Source organism: Pinus tabuliformis, chromosome 9, assembly GCF_031772625.1.
Source record: "Pinus tabuliformis cultivar Carrire ecotype Pingquan chromosome 9, CPIR1, whole genome shotgun sequence".
Classification (NCBI taxonomy): Eukaryota; Viridiplantae; Streptophyta; class Pinopsida; order Pinales; family Pinaceae; genus Pinus; species Pinus tabuliformis.
This window is the reverse complement of record NC_142307.1, coordinates 22953733-22977003: the sequence shown is the minus strand read 5'-3', so window position 1 is coordinate 22977003 and position 23271 is coordinate 22953733. Positions and strand designations below refer to the sequence as shown.

General features: G+C 39.1%; 1 protein-coding gene across 1 annotated transcript in view; it reads right to left on the bottom strand.

The window, feature by feature from the left end:
• Window positions 1–23271, bottom strand: part of LOC149146917 (RNA helicase, ATP-dependent, SK12/DOB1 protein) — a 565347-nt gene that overhangs the window by 145771 nt on the left and 396305 nt on the right. The window contains exons 16-18 of the mRNA XM_089440900.1: window positions 9101–9208; window positions 8739–8888; window positions 7477–7595 (exon numbers count right to left, since the gene is read on the bottom strand). Coding sequence (XP_089297026.1) covers window positions 7477–7595; window positions 8739–8888; window positions 9101–9208 — 377 coding nt within the window. The remainder of the gene's footprint in view (window positions 1–7476; window positions 7596–8738; window positions 8889–9100; window positions 9209–23271) is intronic.

The window sequence follows — 23271 nt, the reverse complement described above, 5'->3', positions numbered from 1 at the left end:
AGGGAAGGTGGAGAGGAGAGGTGGGAATAAAACAAAAAAATCTTCAAGTCAAGTTACCAACCAAAACAAGGCTTGAAACTAAATAGAGGAAATCATGAACATAACAAGAATGATAATGTTAGACTTTAAGCTTCTGTGGTAGTTTTTTGGAGTAGCATGATCCGGATTATCCACAGTATTATGTTCATTCTGTCGACATTTCAAACCCCAAAGGGGTCCATCATCAGGACCAAAATTGATTGAATATGAATGATAGTTTCTTGAGAGGAGAATCTTCCGACCAGAGTATATATAAACCTATAATTTATAATTAAAAAGCAACATTTTGATGTAAAGCTGTTGAAAGTACAACCACTTTGCAAAGCCAATATTCCTGCTCAATTTATTGGAGCCTCTTGAACACTCAATACTCCCATGCTTTGAGCACAGGTCCACCTTTAAAAAAAAATTGTCTCCAGAGCTAACTGTTCTTATCTGATTGTATTCACTGCAACATTCAATAACTGTAAGATTTACACACAGAAAATAATAGGAAATGCAAAAAAGATGTACCTCGCATTGCATTCATTCACAAAACGTTTTCTTTGCGTTAGGAATGAGAGAGAGATACTTTCTCATTTCCTTAATTACTACTACTTACTTTATTATTAAGTTAATGCACTACATTTAAGTTGATATAACCTATGTACTAAAGGACAATTATTTTATTCTTTACACTAAATTACCCCCTTTAATGGCCATTCTAGAAAATACACCAAGCTTATCTCTAAATTTGACAAACGTATATGGACTAAGTGGTTTGATGAGAATGTTTTCAATTTGTTGTTATGTGGTAAAACATTGTAGTTCAACTTCTTCATCTTCTACAAGCTACTGGAAGAAATGACAACGTACATCTCTAAATTTGGTGTTGTCATGGTGTATAGGATTCTTTGCTAATTTCAGAACACCTTGATTGCCACAAAAGAGAGTCATTGCCACAATCTGTACAATCATTGAATTTACATGTATTCTTCTAAGCCAAATTGCCTTACATGCCTCTTTTACTACTGAAGTGTAACTGTACACTGCTTCTCTAAATAAAAGTGAAACAGCATGTTGTTTCTTACTAATCTAGGAGATTGCACCTATTCCAAGAGTGAATACATAACTTCTTGATTTCATTCATCCATAAATATTGCCCCATCAAAACCTAAATAACTAACCCAATGAAAATCTTGTTTTTCACCATATATAATTCCAAAGTTTATTGTGCCTTTCACATATCACGAAACCCTTTTCACCACTGTCCAGTGTTCAGCTTCGGGATTTCTCATAAACCTTGACATGTGGCTAAGAACAAAACAAAGAACAGGCCTGTTACCCACCATCTGTGGGTGGTATCATAGGAGAAATTGTTTCTTCTAGCTGGTACTAACCTAGCAGCCAGCAGCCCCCCGCAGCCACTAGATAGCCAATGTGCAACTATTTCTGCCCCTGAGCCAGCCATTGTTAGTTTTTGTACCATCGGATGTGTTCCAACCACAAAATTTGGTGGAGAGGCTAGAATATAGGAGATATCCAAAACCTAGAAATATTTTCTAGAAATTCCGCCTAGAAATGACTTAATTAGATTATTAACCAGTTTTTAAATATTTCCTAAGTCTAAACTTAGGGAATATGGTTAATTAATCAGTATTAATTATGTCAAGCCGAGAATCATCTAGCAACTCACACGGATCGATCCAAATATGATCCTAGCCATTGATATGGTTAATTAATCAGTGTTAATTAAGTCAAGGTGAGAATCATCTAGCAATGCACACGGATCGATCCAAAGATGATCCTAGCCATCGATTATGTTTTAATCTTGGTCGTTGGTGCTCCAACAAAGGATTATAAAGAGGGGTTCGATGTGGTGATGGAGAACACACCAGTGCAGATACTTAGTTTCCTAGGTAGTTTGATTTTCTCAGTATGAGTAGTTCAGCAGAGAAGATAGAGCCAGAGGGTGAGAAGCAGGTTAAAGAAAAGGGTAGCAGCATTCTGAGAGGAAGGTTTCAATCCCAGAAGAGGCAAAGAAAGGAAGGCCGAGGATGATGCAGGAGACTCAGCGCAGAGGCTAGGGAGGCAATTTCGGAGACATAAAATATCTATGGGGTGAGGGAAAATTCCCACGATTATTTTACCAGTATTTTCCTCATATTAGATTTCCAATTGGGCATCTAAATTATTGTACTCAGAATTGTTGTTGCAGAATAATAATAAAACCCTCATCAGTTGCATTGGTTTTTCCACATTGGGTTTTTGCAGGGACAATTTTCCAAAAATCACTGCGTCAAAATTCTTGTGCGCTAGAAATTTTCAGTTTTCAGTATTTTATTTTCCACAGTAATTTTATGGTGAAAATCGCAGTTGTGATTTTATTCGTTGTTTGTCGTAGCAAATAAACTGCATAATTAAATTTTCAATTAGAAGAATAATTTCCAGTTGTTGCAAAAGATAAAAATTTCACAGTTGTGTGCTTCCTCACCCATCTGTTATGATCGTATGTTTGAAGGTGGGTCTCCCAACCCCGAAGGTATGAATTTTCATTGGTATAGCTGAATAATTTTGTTTACTTGTCATGGACACTTTTGGGCATGGATTGGTGGGGAGATTCGATGAAAAGAGTGGGCTAGGCATGTACTCTTGTATCCTCTACCCGATTTGGTGGTTAGCCTTGTATCCTAGTCTCGGGAATCTCCTTTACTGGCACTACATGGGAAATCCCAATTTTGGTTGCGTGGTCCCGCTTCCCAACACCATATATATCACTCCCCTCAGCTCATTTTAAACCCCATTCATCATATTTCTTGTTCGGTGTTGAAAATTCTAAGTCTGACACATTAGAAATCCCTACTACATTATCTGGTTTATTTCACCTACTTGTTTATTCCTTAACAAGTTATTTATACATATAAATACTGAAAATAAACACATATGCAGCCTTAACTCATATACAGATCAGCAACCGAAATACTAGACAAACACACAAGGGACACCGTTATTTTTGGACAAACGTCCTCAGAAAAATCCAATGCGGAAAAATCGGTGCAACAGTTCTGAGGGTTTTATTATTATGCAGATTTCTTGAGTACAACTAGGGTGCTGAACTGGCTCACCCAAAAGAGATTGTTACACGACACTAATACCTCTTCTTGGAGACAGATATTCAGTTATTCTTCCTCACAAAAATCCTTCTAGCGCTTCACCTAGGCACTGCATCAGCCTTGCTAACCTCAGTGTAGCTTTGGAACCCTCTATGCCAGCGTTCTAGCTCTCTGCATCAGCTCTCTGGCCTTCTGTGTCACCCACACAAGCCTCTCAGCCTCTGCGTAGTCTCAAGCTGCCTATGCGTGGCTCCTGCTGCCTCTACGTAACTCTAATTGCCTTTGCGTCAGCCTCTTCAGTCACTGCGCTAACCCTCAAGCACTATCTCTGCCTCTCTGCTATGTACTCACTGATCCTCGCTGCAACAGATCATTTGTTCAAATTTTCTCAGCAAGCCCCGCTCCAGAAAATCGAACTAACTGATCAATCTTGATGTATCTCCAACTGACCCTCAAGCCTGCTCTTATACTTTTCCCGTTGAGTCTTCAACAGCAGAGATTAAATCTCTAATCAATGGCTAAGATTAGATTTGGCTTGATCCATGTCATTTAGAACATTCTCACCCAGTTTTATATTAATACCCATTAATATTTTAATTTTCCTAAGTTTAGACTTAGGAACCCGATTAAAAATATTAATTATTTTAATATCTCTCTAACCATGTGGAATTTACCCAAACCATTTTTGGGTTTTGGAGATCTCATGTGCTTTAGCCTCTACACCAATTTTCATGGCTAGAGCACATCCGATGCTACCACAAATCAACACTCACTCTTACCAAGGAATGTGCTCTAGTAATGCTCCACCACTGAACATCACACTGATCCTTCTGCATCAGTACCTGTGTTGATGCTTGGCCTGTTGCCCAACATCCACTGCACTACTGCTTTATGTACTGCTGCCCATGGCTATAATCAATAATCTTCCTTAGAATTCAAAATTTGAATGGAAGAATGATATTTTATGGTACAAGGGAAGAATTTATTTGAATGCGGATTCCAAATTTAAAGCCAAGATTCTCAAAGAGCAGCATGACTCATTGTCATCCGGACATGTAGGATTCTTTAAAACCTACGACAACGCACGCCAGTCATTCTTTTGGAAGGGAATGAGTAATCATATTCAAAAATATGTAGCAGAATGTGATAAATGCCAGAGGAATAAAGATGAAAATATTATGACACCCGGACTACTTCATCTCTTACACATCTCGAGTTAGAAATGGGAGGAAATATTAATGGACTTTATTGAAGGTTTACTTGTGTATACTGGTAAGGATAAAATTCTTGGAGTAGTCGACAGACTCACCAAGTATGCTCAGTTTATTGCAATGAGGAAATCAGACTCAGTAAAACAAATCACCGAGATATTTTGCAAAATGTTTACAAATTACATGGATTTCTGAAGGTCATTGTGAGCGATAGAGATGCCAAATTTAAGGGTAATTTTTGGAAAGAATTTTTCAAACATATAGGAACCCACCTCAACATGAATTCAGCTTACCACCCTACAACGGATGGCCAAACAAAGGTTTTCAATAAATGTTTAGAAGCCTACTCACGTTGTTCTGCCACAGACAAACAAAATAAGCAGGTTAAGTGGTTACATATCACTGAAAGGTGGTACAGTTCTACTTACCACACGTTAGCAAAAATGACTCCATTTCAAACTCTGAACCTCTGAAATGGAAGGAATTTACTATCATCGAGACGAAGCTTCCAGCTATTAAAACCCAATTAGAAGAAACCCAAAAAGGCATTCAAACTCTAAAAGAAAATCTAAATAATGCAAGGAATAGTATGAAGCGGCAAGCTGACTAAACAAAACTGGGAGAGAATTTAAAGTTGGAGAATGGGTATTTATTAAACTCCAGCCTTACAAGAAGTTGTCCTTAAAACAGAAGGGAAAAACAAATTGGCACCAAGGTTTTATGGACCCTACCAAATCAACAAAAGGATCAGCCAAGTAGCATATAGTATCAGCCTTCCCGATAAAAGTCATGTTCACAACGTTTTCCTTGTATCCTGCCTTAAAGAGGCACTTGCTGAACATCAATCAGCGCAAACAACACTTCTGACTTTAGATGACGAAGGAAGGGTTATTCTAGAGCCACAAGGTATCATCTCCATCAGGGAAAAGAAGTTGCAATCACGAGTAATCAAAGACCATGCCCTTTAATTACTTACTAACTACAATTCATTTTATTTTATAAAACATTGCCTTCCCCTTGAAAAGATGCTTTGTCCTCAAAGCATACATAATGATGGGTGTTGTTGACAAAATGCTTCTGTCTCCCATGACGCTTCTTCTTCTAGTAAGTATTTAATCCAGGGCCGCCCACAGTGTAATCATCATTCAAGTTTATTAATAAAATATATATATATATATATATATATATTCTGTCTAATGCTGAGTTTATCCGCTCCACCGCATGTGTGAGAGAAGGACGATTTTTTGACCAGCCACACATGAGAAAGAAGGTGAGTTTGACCAGAGTTGACTGAACTCTTTGACTGGTTTTTGGAGCATGCACATACAGATTTGACCACAGGGCCGATTTGAACACAAGGCTGAATTTGACCACAGGCTGTAGTTTGACCAGTGTTGTTATTTTACTGTTTTGATTGGTTTGACCAGCATTGACTTACAGCTGTTTCACTGGCATTTGACTTGGATTATTGGCACAGATTCCTAGACAAAATTTATAATTTGTAACCTTGCTGAAAAGAAAATTTGTCCTCAAGAAAAGATTGATGGGTTTTCTTCCAAGGTTGGGTTTCCCAGGTGAAATTTTTTTGTCTATTGTGCATGGCTGTCTTTCTATGATCCTTACTGTTTTCCCTAAATTTACCGTTGAGATTTTCTGAGTATAATTATTCAATGACGGCAGTGGCATTAAAATACGTTTAGAATCATTAGGAAGTAATTATCACGCAGAAAACTGTGTTCTATTGCACTTGCCTTAGAATTTCAACAAAAAAATCCCCAAATCCAACCATAACAAATGCTGAAGACAGGTACTCTTTAAATAGAATGAGCTCCATCTCTTGACAAATAAAATATGATATTTCATAATCAACTCAAGTGACAAGTCAAACATATATGTGACCATTCAATGTATATTTATACACAACATCACAAACTATTCTGCATCAACTTCACTTATTCATTTTATCATTTATATATACTATTTATCCTATATGGATTCCAACTATTGATCCTTCTTATGTTGGATATTTCTCCATATATAAACTATCATTTGTTACTATGCAGCATGTGATTGGCCCAGCATGTGATAAACTATCATTTGTTACCATGCAGCATGTGATTGGCCCAACATGCCAGGAAGCAATCAGAAGTGGTGGTATGAGGGAGATGGTGAATGTTGGTGTTATGAAGATTATCCGTTAAGTGGTCAAAAAGGACTTCCTGGGAGGATGGTGTCCAATTACTCTTCCTATGTCTCTTACAAAATTCTAGCCAAAGCTCTGGCCAAGAGAATTAGAATTTTGATTGACCCAGTAGTACACTAGGACCAAACTAGCTTTAATGAGGGCAGATTTATTCCTGATAACCTTATAACTGCAAGGCAGAGACTAGAGTGGGCTTGGGACTCTATCCAAAAGACACAGTTTCATTAAACTGACATTGATAAAGTGTATGACAGATATGAATGGGAATTCATCCTTAACATATTGGACTGGTAGGCGTTTGGCTCCTTTTATCAGCAGTCAATGGCATCCATCTTCTTGCAGGCATCATCCTAAACATACACATTATAACAATTGCCATATTCTAATATGCTAATGCATGCCTGTCAAGCAGTTATGTATAGGGACCAACCCTTGTCTTTGGTCATGTCTTCTTTTGCCTATTGCACGCCTTCCATATTTGTTTGCTAGCTGTAAACAACTACAAACTTTCCTTCTCTCAAAGTTCACTTAGATTTGGTATGAGACTGTTCCTTGAGTTAAGCATTATCCATCAGACGTATGCTAAATGATATTTGTCTTGTAAATCAATCAGCCATAGAAGTGCTAATACAGTTAATTGTATTAGTTTTAGGCTTACCAGAGTGTAGAAAACCTTGTCCAATGCTAACAATCATTCCCTGCCTTCAAATTCTGTACATAACTTCCTCGTCATTTTATTTTTCTCTATAGTACAATTCTATTAGCCTGAACTTTAGTGTTAATCTTTCTCTATCTGAATCAGTGAGCCCATTTGCAATGTTTCTGATTCATGACTATTCATAAACTTACAAATATTTCCAGACATTTCCTGTTATCATGTAGCCTGAGAATACACATCTATAAATGAGAAAAGGGAAGAACGAAGCATTACTCAATTGCTACATTCATTTTGGAAAGTTCTCCCTCTCCTTTCAGAAGCTGCTTCTGTTGTTCAGGCAATGCCTGCTGTGCATGAAATTCAGCAAAACTCCTTTTCAACATGTCCTCTACCTGCAGTTCAAAATTTCAAATCAATCCAGTCGCAACAGCAATAATGTCATCTAGAAATGTTCTGGCATTGCATATGTTACATCAACAGATTACTCAATGAATTCCAAAGGTTTGGGAAGATGGAACAACAAAGATTTCACTTCAAATAGAATAATGGAATCAGCATAACGTTTCATAACCTCATTTTATTCACAAGTAAAAGGAATTAGCAGCATGGGAAATATGGAAGGCATGTCACACAAGACAGTCACCATTTCAAGTAACCAAAATACAGGAGAAATTCAAGTATTAAAATATCCTTTATGCTCAAACAAGTCATATTAAATGACAATAATATTTTCACAGAGAAACCACTTTCATCAGCCACTCATTTAAAATTTTACTCTGTAATTGCAAGAAGCAGCTCCCAAGGTAATTGTTCTAAAGTGAACCATTGAAACTGTTTCTCACTTGGACTAAACTGATCGCTTCCTCTCCCTTGAAAGCCAAAAGTTTTACCTGCCCTGACTCAGTGATGATACTTATAGGACACGTTATGAACAGAAATATGGATAAAATAATATAAATAATAACAAATTGAGCAGTATAATTAATAATTATGAAAGGACATGGCTGTTCATGAAAGGGCTTCCCACATGGACATTAAATATATAAAATGTATATAAGAAATTGATAGTAGGAAATATGATGATATGGTTACAGTCATGTCCTTCCGACATATCCTTCTATAATTATTAATTATACCTCTAATTATTATTGTTATTATTTATATTATTTTACCATATTTATGTTCATAACAGACAAACCAGTAATTTAGTAATATTGTGAGTTAACCAGCCTAGAATATCCAAAAGCACTAAATTTCTCTGGTTTGTCCTACATAGCTTGAGTTCCACCAAATCAAATTCAGAATATGTGTAGCATGACAAGTTCAGCTGGAAAGCCCAAAATGCAAAATACTAATAATGATAATACATTTTGGATAAATTTAGCACATGGTCCCAGCAGTGCTAAGAAGGGCATATCTAACAATTAAATTGAATGAGTTCAAAACAGTGAACTTCAGTAACATATTAATATGCACTCTATGAGTCTATAACTTAGCACAGATTGAAAATCATGTTGTAAAGGGCATATCAATACCTTTAGGTCTTCAACCCGAAGAAGGTTTAAAATCATTGTGTAAGTTAAACGAAACTGTGACTCAAGTTTTGTTGGTTTTCCAGTAATTAGACCTTTTAAATCACTTTCTTCCGGTATTTCATCCCAACAGATAATAATAACAATTCCCACCTGCAATGATAGACATCAGGCAGCACATTAATCTCAATTTCCACATCAAAACCATGAAATAGAAGACCAAGAATTCCCTTGGAACCTAGCACAGAAAGTTGATAGCAGGTGCTTATTCATGAAAGGTGCACTGGCATAATCTCCTCCGAACAAACAGCATAACAAGTACAAATAATGAATTTTGCAGTTGTACTATCTGTTTATTTACTAACCTCGTCCAGTCCACGCCGACCTGCTCGTCCAGCCATCTGTGTATATTCACCAGGAAGTAACTGTCTAAATGATTTACCATCAAACTTTTTAACAGAGTGGAAAACTACCTGAAAAACCAATATTTATTGCCAAAATTATGATCAGAACATTGCATCCATGATTATAAAACTGGATGAAGACATTTAGGATTTTAAGGGGACATATACAAGAACACCTACCAAGAACAGTTACAGGCAACTGCAAAGAACCAGTAGAAAATTGTAAAGACTAAACAATCCAAAAAAGGATTTCCCTGTCGGTCCAATAACAAAGAGGCAAATCCAGTAGGCAATTTGCTGAAATTTTGCTTCTATATTAAGAGCTCTATATTGCTTGAAACCATTGAAATACCTCTTCAACTCAAAAGGACTGAATAATGTCAATTAAGATTATTCAAAGTAAACCCATTCTCCAAGTAGGTTGTTACCATTATGTACTAATGGCTGTCATTGATCCAATCCCCAAAGAAGCTGGCTGAGAAGATAATTCTCCTCTAACCTAATGTTTCTTTCAATGTCTATGGAAAAGTCTTCAAGAGTATTTAAAAAGAAAAACAAACATTCTCATAAAATGATACCTCTACTGCAGTCGAATATTGAGGAAAACAAAGGAATTATATTAATGCATCATCATGACTGAATCTGATAACAAGTACAGTTAAACACTTGTAATGCTTAAAGTGTTTTTGAGTCAAAATTTTGTTAGAGGTATTAGATGAAGTCCAACTTTGGCAATAAGGCATCAACAAGTCTTTCTTTGCTTGTTTTCCAGGTTGCATTATTGTTGCAGAGTTGGAGTTCTTAGCATCATGCATGCAGATACTATTCTCAAGTTGGAGCCAGTGAGACCATTTGTATTGATACAGCAAGTTTGGTTCATGCAAGAGAAGAATCCAACCACACCAGTTCACCTCGGGAAGATGATCATTTTTTACACGTGTATGTATTCTTCAGCAAGCTAAAGTTAGCACATGAAAGATGACACGATTCAGAGTTCCAGACTGGATAGAGGGCTCCAAATCACAAGGAAGGAGGGTTTCACTAAGATCCAGGTTGATGATGACTCAAAAATTGCAGTGGACATAGCTCAAAAATTTATCAATGGGGCCCCGGTGATGAAGTTAGTGAAAAGCTGGCAGCTGGAGCTGCTGATGTCTCAGATCCAATCTCTGTTGTATTCCTTTCCTTACATGATCACTGCCCATTCACATAGTTCTGGCAATAAGGCAGCCAATCTCTTAGCTAATTGGGGAAGTAGTGATCCCAAACTCGACTTCTCAACAACATGACTGATAGCAGCCAAATTCAACTGGGTGGAAGAGATGGAGAGCATACTGTCACAGATAAATCTATCCTGAATGGGGTGATAGACCATGGGAGACCGAAAAATGTGGTGAGGGCTATCCACGCTATGCCCCACACTTGACTTTTGAAAGTGGGACACATGTACTCATGTATGTGGAGTCGAATCGTTAAGTATTGCAAATTAATGGCATTCACAATAATTGTACTGGTAGTGCACCTGATGTGAGGATGGTGGTTTAGACGGCAGCGTTGGGTACCCAGTGGAATTTATGTGTAAGAATGTTGGTATGGATTGTTATGGAATCGTTCACGTGTTTTTTCTCCCAGGCGCAGAGCCCAGGTCTGAGCATAGCAGAGGAGACAGGACTCTGGGGAGATTTTGGTCTTGTAAACCTGAGTAAGCAGGAAGCTCTGTGCAGTGAGGAATTAAGCATGGCAAGGATAGATGGGGGAATCTCTGTGAATTCCCCAAACTACATTGCTAAATTCATTGTGTGGGTGTCTTTTGCTGAGGCTCTTTGGATAATTCATACTAGGCTCAAATATCCCAATCCTGTTTATTTCTATTCATTGGTTGTTTTGGCTCTGTGTAGTCTCTGGAAAGCTGGGTGTGGTGTTTTAGAAGTACGGTTTGAAAGAGGGCGTCTTAATGTGCACTCTCTGAAGGATTTGGGGAAGTGTGACAATCTTGCATGGCTTTGGCGGATATTTAGACCAAGGTTACTTGGGAGTGGGAATGAAACGGGGAGTGGGAGTGACATTTTCAGAAGCTCCTGGTTTGGGAGAGATTCCAGGAGCGAATTTTTATATAATATATATATTTTTTATATTTTGATGCATATATGTCAACAAAAGCATGCAGAATGATGAATTAGATATAAAAAGCATAAAAAACATAGATTGAGCCATATAACAACAATCATCTAGAAGTTATAATCTGCATCAACCACGTCCACAAGTTAGTAACAAACAACATATTGAGTCTCATGATTCATCAATCTTAAATTTTCCAGCTTTCAAAATTCAATATTTAACATTTATCATAATTGATCACCAAAGTTGTACTTGTAAGCTAAGTGTAACCATTACAACAGAGAATATCTAACATGAAACGAAATGAAATGAAACAACTTTCACGAAGCATCATATTGATAATTCATTACCAATGAGTTATAATTGCCAACTTCAAACTTAAATTGTCATATATTGTTTACAAAAAATATCGTAATAAATATCAAAGAGTCAACAGTTATTAAAACTATTAGAAACTAGAAAAGACAAGTAAATCCAGTGTTTTCAAAACCATTTTTAAAAACCAGTTACCGGTCTAACCGGCTGGTTAGCAAGGCCACCGGTCTAAGCTGGCCAAAAAACCCGGTTGGAAAGGCCATTTCGCCATTTTTTTGCCCTAACCGGTGAAAACCGGCCGGTTTGTATCAAACCGGCCGGTTCTGTCCTAAACCGGCCGGTTTTAGGCACGCCCACTGTAAAGTTATAAAAGCATATTTTTGACTGTGTTTTAGGGGTTTTGGGGGGAAACTAAGGGTGTTTCAACCCTAACAATGTTGGAAATTAATGGTAATGTTAAATTCTTAAAGTAAAAGGATGAAAATGAAAATTAAAGGAAATGTCACTTTTACTTTTACTTAAATTTTTAACATTACCATGAAATGACTCAGGATGTTTGAGAGTGGTTTCGACCTCATTGGATTTCATATGGAGAAACTAGAATTTTAGATTTCACTCAAAATTCAGCAGACTTAATGGTTTTCAGGATTTCATGGTTTGGGGGTAAACAATAAATGCAATCGGAGCTCCAAATGATGAGCAAAACCCCTGATCTAGATCCCATTGTGTTGGACGATATTGATCCAACATCAGAATGGGTGGAGGAGACTGAAGAACCTGTGTTTGAGGCTGATTTTGATATTGACATGGCTTTAGCAGGGGATGAAGCAGATTATGTGGTGGCATCAGAACCAGGATCAGTAGCGGCATCAAGGAAAGGCAAAGAACCAATGGAAGGCTCTAGTCATGCAGGTCGACAAACTCGTGCTTCCATTAGGTCCACTTCTATTGTCATTGGTGGCATTGATACTGAGGTTGCAGATCAGGCTGAGGCATCCTCAGACTCTGAACCAGATGATGTCTATGTAGCTCCTGATGATGATCCTGTGTCTAGTAGTGGTGATGAACTTGATGATTGATCATGTGTACACCGTAGACTTGTAGTAGGCCAATGGCTTCATAGCTTGCAACATTGTTTTTGGACTTTATAGGCCATTTAGAGCCTCATTTCTTATGTATTTTGCTATTTTGTCGATGATATGTATTGCACTCGGTGCCATTTTGATATATTCACCTTTACATGGTATATAAATGAGCAAACTTTGCATATTTTGCCTCTATTGGCTTGGAATCATGGTTTTACATCTTAAAAATAGTTTGTTTCATTAAAAATTAATTATTTAATGTATTTTTTTAAAACCAGTTCGTTTAGACCAAACCAGTCCCGGTTAGACCGGTTCCGGTCGGTAAACTGGTTCATTAGGTGGACCGGTCCGGTCACCGGTTTCGGTTTTAAAAACATTGAGTAAATCTATTATCTATTATCTATAGCTTCCTCTTGACACCACGAGAAATGTCTTTCTAAACAAATCGTGGTGGTTTCCTAGGAGTCCCCTCCTACACAGTCGCACAACCAGAACTAGAAGGCACATGCCCTCCACATGAGGATGTACATGGAGGCAGCGACAGCAAAGGAACGATACTTGGAACTCGACCACTGGCACTGCTATCTATTGGATGATGGGGGTGGCATGGTTCTTGTTGCTTCATCTTCATCTCTCATAAGTTCTGCTGCCAATACTTCAAGATGTGTAGTGCCATCTTCCAAATTATCATCCTTTGCGTGGTTGTCCCAAATTTTATATGTTGGATCCTCATAAGCCTGATCACAATAATGACTCAACAATCTCAAGTTGTAGTGCACATAAACCAAACTTTCTACCCGGTTTTCATTGAGTCTATTTCTTCTCACATTGTGTATGAAGTTGTAGGTGCTCCAACACCTCTCTGCAGAAGAAGAATTTACAACCTGTGACAGAACGTTTTTTGCCAATTTTGGCAAAAGTCCCGTGCTGCCATATGCTTCCCACCATGTGAGAGCATCAAATATGTCTCTATCTTCCATTGCATGCAAAGAACCAAACAAACCAGTGCAACTGAAGTATCTACCTAATTCAAGATGAAAATTAGCACACTCCTCCCTGTCAGGTACCAACTTGTCTAATGCTTGCATATATCCTGTAGATACCTCTAGATCTGTATGGGGTTTGACCCTAACCCCACCCTAGGTCCAGGTTGGCCCAACCAAGATGGAGAGTAGTATTTTGGCATAAGGATATACACCAAGGCATGTAGTGAAACATTAAGTTTATTCCACCGTGTACACACACAATTGTGAATTAGTGTATACAAGTTGAGATCATCTTTCTGAACATCTTTTATTTGTCCCAACATGGTATCCATCTGCTCATACACCTCCCCAATCACTGGTTTATATGTATCTACAAAACAAGTAGTTATAAATGGGCTTAGTGAATTCCAATAATTGCCTCACACGTACCCAAAAACAGACCATCAAGAGCGGTCTCCTCCACCTGTTGAAAACCTTGCTTGTCAGTTGCATTTGTAGCCCTGTCCTTTAACACCTACTAGTGTGGACTTGATACCATGCTAGCCAATGACTCTTTTACCTTCAAAAGGCACCTGAAGGTGAGGCAATAACTAGCAATTCTAGTCTTTGCAATCTTCAACAGCTCCAATCTTGAGTGATTGCGGAAAATCCCATGGGTATTGCTATTGATTTGAAATAAATTTTATCATTTGTTTGCCTCTCTTGTACAAATCACCAATCCATTTGTATTGTTGGTTTTTGTTCTTAATAATATCATGCATAAAAAGGTTCATTATGTGAACCAAACAACCAGACGAAAATAGGTTGGGATATTTATCCTCAATAATTGTAATTTGCTGAAATTTCTAAGTCTATCCATAACAAATTTAATCTGTATTCTTCTCGTTTATTTCTTCTACTTGTTTAAATGCGAACAAGTTATTTAAAACATATAAATAACGAAATAAACACAATACAGTCTCAACATCTACAGATCATCAGCTGAAAGAAAACAAACACACAAGTGACACCATTATTTTTGGACAAATGTCCCGGGAAAAACCCAATGCGGGAAAACCGATGTAGCTATTATGAGGGTTTATTATTATGCAGTATTGTTGCGTGTGGAGCCTGATTATCTTCTGTATTCAAAGGTATCGCCACATTGGACCCCAGTTCGAAATGGAGCGACAATGCCACCCATAAAATATTCACTGCAAGGGGGGTCAAGGGGGGGGGCGGGGGGGGTGCTGCGACCTTTGGGGAGCCCCCCCTTGGTGGGGGGTTTCGGGGGTAGTGCCCCCGAAGCTAAAAATAGATGTAATTGCCTTGTAAAAGTATAGTAATTTCTAGTCAATCTGGGCCGTTCATTATGTTAGCGCTTGGAATTCACCTAGGCTGAGATAGACAAACTCTCAAGGCTACATCAAACCATTTCACCTCGTAGCTAGCCCTACGAGGTATGAGAAGGCTCTCTCGGGTCAGATTTGATAGATCTTATAATATAATTAGGCTGACCAATTAGGATCAAAGATATTAGGCTAGTAAATTGATAGAGGGGGGGTTGATTTAAAGATTTTTGGTTTTTTGGTGGCAATTGGAGGGAGTGCAATTCAGGGTGCGGGGATTGAACACAGTTTTTGCAGGGGGATCTTTGGGGCAAGGTAGGAACTTGTGCTGATGCCTTTGGCTTGGATGAGTGATCAGGGAAGAAAGAGAGGAGGTTAAAGAGGGCAAACAAGGACTTTGAATCCTCTTTAAACAGTGGAAAACATAGATATTGAACAGAATTAAAAGCTGAGCATGGCATGCATGAATTCAAACTTTATCACTTCATCTTGTTCAATTAGCAGCAAAGAAAGAGAGATGTAACACATAAACAAACTTACAGTAACAATTAGAAGACACACCATCAACACAATGATCCACAAGAATCCACAATGAAGTCTGCAAAACCCTGGCCTTCCTTTCCTTAAATTGCAGAAGTAGATGTACAATACACAATAATGCTTTCTCCCACAAGAGTCCAACCATGAAAATGAGAAGGAGAGAGCATAATATAGACCATCTAGACCATCTAACTCCTTTCCCCACCTCTAGGGGTCGAGCTCAGCTTCCTAGGAGCAGTTTGAACTAATTCTAAACTAAGAACTAGAAAATAGGCAGCCCAACAACTTGCCTCTATTACTTAGCTAACTCATCCATGCATTAAATTTTCACTTTTTACATCATGGAAGCTTCTAGAAGGGTAAAGAAAGATAAAATCTACCAAAGTGCCATGAAAATATTACATTTATCCATCATCTACAAGTAAAAATAGTCAACCATAGTCAAAACAGTGTTTTTTGACCAAAAATGTGAATTCTGGCAAATCTGGAAGTTCTGGTCGCGCCCCTGGAAGTTCTGGTCGCGCCCCTTCACAGCTGTTTTTGAGTGGGTTCCACTGATCCAAATCAGGTGCAAGATGGCTCATTGGAAAGCTTGGCCTGTCTACTTTCCATCCCAAGTGGAATTTCTGAATTTGGTGTTGATTTGACCCCTCAAAAACCATTTCTCCCAAGGTCACTTTTTGCAACTCAAAAAGTGGGCAGAAAGTCATTTTTTAGGTGTATTTTGAGCTTTTGGAGGCTCAAAACTCAAAATCAGGCTTCTCCCAAGTATTGGTAATTTTTCTTTTTGAATGCCCTTTCCAAAAATGCCAAGTTTGCAAAATTCCGAGCAGCCCTTCAAACTGGTCTCACCCGGGTGAGACCAGTTCTTGGGAAAAACCTGTAATTGGCACAAAAAATTCACAAATGACAAAATTTTCTCCAAATTTCTTGAAATTTGGGCTGGGAGTCCCCAATAAAGTACCATGCTCAGTCAAAGAGGCTTTGACCAAAATTTGGAGTGGATCGGGCGTTTTCCTTCGTTTTTGTGCTTTGGCCAACCGTCCTTGGAGCACCTTTGTTCTCGCCGGTATTTTTGACATTTCTCTCAAACCATGACACCTGTGTAAAAAGTGAAAGAGACTTTTCTTCCTTGGCATGTTGTGGACAAAAACCTCTCTCAGTTTTGCAAAATTCATCTTTGATTGCTCTGGAACATCATTTGAGTGCGACTTGTCCCGATGTGTGAAGCAAGGAATTTTGTCGAAATGGAGCGAGATGAAGGGGATAGGGGGCTTCTAAATTCTTGGGGAAATTTTTGGGAGTGGGGAAGGATGTTAGGAAACAGGGGAAAGTGGAATCTCAGTGATTGAGTGAGGGGAAGGGGTCGAAAAGGGCAAAACACAGGCCAAACCTAGAAAATTGCCAGATTGTAGCTAGAAACTAGGGTTTGTGCAAAAATGAGGAATTTGGGGGATCTGAGTGTTGGGAAGTGTTTGATAAGGTAGGTGAAGGGTAGGGGAAGGTGTATGAACATCAGGAAACAAGTTTTTCCGGTGATTTGGCCGCCCAAGAGAAATCGCCTTCAAAACCCTAGGAGAGGGAATTGAACCTTGCCTAGGCACAACTGAAGCATGAACAAGGTGTCAAATGACCCATTAGACACTGACATGATGATGACAACCCTACGAATGATGATAAACTCAGTTGAATGGTGACATGGACTGACATTTGGGCAAACCCTAGACCTAATGCCTAGTGACCAAATTTTGCTTGAAGACTCACTGAAATGACAAAATTTGACCTTGACACTTCAAAATCACTTTGTAAGAGCACATTTGATCACTGTAGGAAGGCTGGAAAGACTGACACTAACATTGGCTCCAATGGGGATGGCAGCTCCTTGGAGGTGCCAAGAACCTCAGACCTCTTGGGAGAGCAGACCAGTGCCTTATTCATTGGGCAATGGAGTCAACTTATTCACCTTTGACACAAAACTTTGACACATTTATTGAATGAAAACTTGACTGAAAACTGACTGAAACTTAACTGAACTTGACTCAAACCGACTCGATGGCAAACTGAAATAACTTGAAAAACTCACTCAACAGACCAAACACAAATGACTCATGATCGACTTAAAACAACACTTTACAAAGCTTTTGGAAAAACGGCAGCCATCCATCAAGATTTGGAATCATGATGACAACCACCTATGTTGCTTACAAGACAATATACATCAAACTATATCAAAATGCCCATGCAACCAATCAAGCAGATGCCTTCTTGATTGATTCTCCTGATCAGATCTCATGATCAACAATAGATACTGGTAACCGGGCATCCAAAAGCATAGCTGACCATGATCTCCTTCATCACTGAACACTGCAATAATCACTATCACTGCTGGCTGCAACAAATTTGCTAGAGGATCATGAAAAACATGAAGATTTGCCATTGCCACCTCCTGCTGAAAGATCAAGGTGTCCTTTGCTTCAAACTCTGATCTTCCTTCATCATGTGCTTCGATAAAAGTATGCTCATGGGCTTCAAAAAATTCTGAACAAGTAGATGAGCAGATCTCTTCTTGGAAAAACATTTCAGCACATGAAACATATGAAGAATCTGAAAGGTAATCCTGTATGCTATAATCTTCGGTGGTCAGACAATATGGTAGGTGATCTTCATATGATATGACAGCCGGATTCTCATTACATTCTTCAATCATAAGGAAAGAAACTTCAGCTGATTCTTGACGTGCAAAAATGACATTTCTATCATCTACCATAAATTCATCCAAAGGAACTGTTTCACTTACTTGAATGAAGATGTCATCTTGCTTTTCATGAACTGACTGAATTACCTCCTCATGCAGGCTTTGCATGCTGTCTTCTTCTGTGGGCAGATCTGAAATGAGCTCTTCTCTTTCACCATCTTCAGCCATATAACAAATTTCAACCTGCTGATCTATAAAGCTGCTTACAAGACTGTCATCCTTTTCAGAAGAGGAAGAAGGTCCACCATCATCTTCTTGACCATGTGTGCACTGCAAATCTGCATTAACTTGAGCCGGAGCAAGACCTCTCAAGAGCTGATCTATCTCCTCTTCGGACAAAGGAGATAATGCCTTTTGTTTTCTTCTGCTCAAACAGTGATTGTCTTCATTGATTTCAAGTGAAGGAGTATACAGATTTTCCTCATACTGCTGATCCATTTCATGCAATTTCTGTTGATTGTCAAGAGGCGAAATTTTTTCATTTTCCACCATACTAAGATCTTGGTCCTGCTGCAAATTTTCATGATCGTCTCTATGGAATCCTCTAGGTTCTCTTCATGTTGCTGAAATGGATTCTCATACAAAGCCTCCATGATCTCAACATCCATAAAATTATCATCCTCATAAAACTTCTCAAGGCTTTCAATAAAACTATAAGCATGCTTGCAACAGTCATGAACCAAATTTAATGATGGATACGATGCTTGATATCTTTCAATGAACAAGACATGAAAATCCTTCAAACAGTAAATACAAGCAGGCGGCAAACTTTCATACCATGATTGAGCTTTACCTTCCAGAGTGGCCAAGAATATCTTCATCAAGCAATCCTCAGGAAAATCGATCTTGAATTTGCGAATATGCATATGAAATCTGACTAGATGAAGAGCAGCATCCTTCTTACCATCATCATTAAATGTAGGCAAATTCCTTGACCAATCTACCTTCGGAATCTTATTCGGAAAACCTGAAATGTGATCTCGGCTCAAGGGAGCATATCTTCTTGCGATTAGGTCCATCATGAAAATCTCAAAGCCACTGATCTATCTGCAGTGAAGTCACCATGAAACATCGATCTCTGGAGTTTTCAGTGAAGGAGTCGCCAGTGAATGATTTCAGCCTTTCAAGTGTCTGATCGTTGTCCACTATCAACAATCAGATCTGAACTTGATACATGTACTGGGGTAAAGTGTCAATGAAGCGCTATGTTCACAAATCCCACGGAGATAGACTGAAGCAGCGTTTATCTACTAACGCTGATGTAAAACAAGAGCGTTTTCGAAGGCTTCTGGCGTAACTTCAGGCTCCGTCTAAGACTTACGAAACTCACACATCAATCAACAAACAAGTTTGTTCTCCCCAGTATGGTCGCCAATATGTTAGCGCTTGGAATTCACCTAGGCTGAGATAGACAAACTCTCAAGGCTACATCAAACCATTTCACCTCGTAGCTAGCCCTACGAGGTATGAGAAGGCTCTCTCGGGTCAGATTTGATAGATCTTATAATATAATTAGGCTGACCAATTAGGATCAAAGATATTAGGCTAGTAAATTGATAGAGGGGGGTTGATTTAAAGATTTTTGGTTTTTTGGTGGCAATTGGAGGGAGTGCAATTCAGGGTGCAGGGATTGAGCACAGTTTTTGCAGGGGGATCTTTGGGGCAAGGTAGGAACTTGTGCTGATGCCTTTGGCTTGGATGAGTGATCAGGGAAGAAAGAGAGGAGGTTAAAGAGGGCAAACAAGGACTTTGAATCCTCTTTAAACAGTGGAAAACATAGATATTGAACAGAATTAAAAGCTGAGCATGGCATGCATGAATTCAAACTTTATCACTTCATCTTGTTCAATTAGCAGCAAAGAAAGAGAGATGTAACACATAAACAAACTTACAGTAACAATTAGAAGACACACCATCAACACAATGATCCACAAGAATCCACAATGAAGTCTGCAAAACCCTGGCCTTCCTTTCCTTAAATTGCAGAAGTAGATGTACAATACGCAATAATGCTTTCTCCCACAAGAGTCCAACCATGAAAATGAGAAGGAGAGAGCATAATATAGACCATCTAGACCATCTAACTCCTTTCCCCACCTCTAGGGGTCGAGCTCAGCTTCCTAGGAGCAGTTTGAACTAATTCTAAACTAAGAACTAGAAAATAGGCAGCCCAACAACTTGCCTCTATTACTTAGCTAACTCATCCATGCATTAATTTTTCACTTTTTACATCATGGAAGCTTCTAGAAGGGTAAAGAAAGATAAAATCTACCAAAGTGCCATGAAAATATTACATTTATCCATCATCTACAAGTAAAAATAGTCAACCATAGTCAAAACAGTGTTTTTTGACCAAAAATGTGAATTCTGGCAAATCTGGAAGTTCTGGTCGCGCCCCTGGAAGTTCTGGTCGCGCCCCTTCACAGCTGTTTTTGAGTGGGTTCCACTGATCCAAATCAGGTGCAAGATGGCTCATTGGAAAGCTTGGCCTGTCTACTTTCCATCCCAAGTGGAATTTCTGAATTTGGTGTTGATTTGACCCCTCAAAAACCATTTCTCCCAAGGTCACTTTCTGCAACTCAAAAAGTGGGCAGAAAGTCATTTTTTAGGTGTATTTTGAGCTTTTGGAGGCTCAAAACTCAAAATCAGGCTTCTCCCAAGTATTGGTAATTTTTCTTTTTGAATGCCCTTTCCAAAAATGCCATGTTTGCAAAATTCCGAGCAGCCCTTCAAACTGGTCTCACCCGGGGTGAGACCAGTTCTTGGGAAAAACCTGTAATTGGCACAAAAAATTCACAAATGACAAAATTTTCTCCAAATTTCTTGAAATTTGGGCTGGGAGTCCCCAATAAAGTACCATGCTCAGTCAAAGAGGCTTTGACCAAAATTTGGAGTGGATCGGGCGTTTTCCTTCGTTTTTGTGCTTTGGCCAACCGTCCTTGGAGCACCTTTGTTCTCGCCGGTATTTTTGACATTTCTCTCAAACCATGACACCTGTGTAAAAAGTGAAAGAGACTTTTCTTCCTTGGCATGTTGTGGACAAAAACCTCTCTCAGTTTTGCAAAATTCATCTTTGATTGCTCTGGAACATCATTTGAGTGCGACTTGTCCCGATGTGTGAAGCAAGGAATTTTGTCGAAATGGAGCGAGATGAAGGGATAGGGGGCTTCTAAATTCTTGGGGAAATTTTTGGGAGTGGGGAAGGATGTTAGGAAACAGGGGAAAGTGGAATCTCAGTGATTGAGTGAGGGGAAGGGGTCGAAAAGGGCAAAACACAGGCCAAACCTAGAAAATATCCAGATTGTAGCTAGAAACTAGGGTTTGTGCAAAAATGAGGAATTTGGGGGATCTGAGTGTTGGGAAGTGTTTGATAAGGTAGGTGAAGGGTAGGGGAAGGTGTATGAACATCAGGAAACAAGTTTTTCCAGTGATTTGGCCGCCCAAGAGAAATCGCCTTCAAAACCCTAGGAGAGGGAATTGAACCTTGCCTAGGCACAACTGAAGCATGAACAAGGTGTCAAATGACCCATTAGACACTGACATGATGATGACAACCCTACGAATGATGATAAACTCAGCTGAATGGTGACATGGACTGACATTTGGGCAAACCCTAGACCTAATGCCTAGTGACCAAATTTTGCTTGAAGACTCACTGAAATGACAAAATTTGACCTTGACACTTCAAAATCACTTTGTAAGAGCACATTTGATCACTGTAGGAAGGCTGGAAAGACTGACACTAACACATTAGGCGGATGATCTGACGGTATAACTTATGTTTAGTTTAGGGTTTTCTGCCCTAGAAGGCAACCCCTCTCTTTGTATGAGGGCATTGTATTGAGTCTATGTAATATATGTGTATTCTCCGAGTGAGAAGTAGTGAGGTGACACTATGAGAGAAAAAAAGGATATTACAGCGGATCTATTGTAGGTTGTGTCTCTTCATTTTGCTGGATAATAGAAAGGAAGGATTGGTTATTCGGGGTGGACGTAGCCCACACTGGGTGAACCACGTATATCTGTGTCTCTCTCGTTTTATGCGTTTTTTGTGTCTATATTTCTGCAATATTTTATGTGTTCCATTGCTCTGTAATATATAATTTTCTAACAAGTATTTCCTTTAGTACAACTAGGTGCTAAACTGGCTCACCCGAGAGAGAAGAATAACTGGCAGCAATACCTCTCTGTTTGGAAACAGGTATTCAGAAAACTTGTCCCACGAAACCCTCTCCAGCGACTCTGAGCTTTGCGCTAGCCCTTCTGGCCTCTACGTCAACCCCAAACCCCTCTGCGTCAACCCTCTGAGGCACTGTGCAGCCTTTGGGACCCTCTAGGTCACTCCAACTACTCTTTGCGTGGATGACACAGTCCCTCTGGCCTTTGCGTTGTCTCTGCTAGGCACTGCATGGCTTGTTCCGGCTACTGCTTCTCGCACTCTGCCTCTGTGCTGGTCTCCCAACGTTGTCTCTACCTCTCTGTCCAGTATTCACCGCCCCTTGTTGTAGATCACGGATTCGACTTTGCTTAGCAACCCCGCTCTAACAAATCGAATGACTGATCACTCTGGTGTGTTCCCCAACTGACCCTCAAGCCTCCTCTTATACTTTTCCTGTTGGTCCTTCAATGGCCGAGATTAAATCTCTAATCAACAGCTAAGATTAGATTTGGCTTGATCCATGACTTTTGGAACCTTCTAAACTAGTTTTATATTAATAACCATTAATGTTTTATTTTTCCTAAGTTTAGACATAGGAACTCCATTAAAAATATTAATTATTTTAATATCTCCCAAACCAGGTACAATCCGTCCAAACTATTTCTGGGTCTTGGAGATCTCATGTGCTTTAGCCTCTCCACCAATTTTCATGGCTAGAGTACATCAGAAGCTACCACAAATCAACACTCCCTCTTAGTGAGAACTGTGCTCTAGTAATACTCCTCACTAAGCATTGCACTGATTATCCAGCACTAGTACCTGTGCTGATGCTAGGCCTCCCCACCC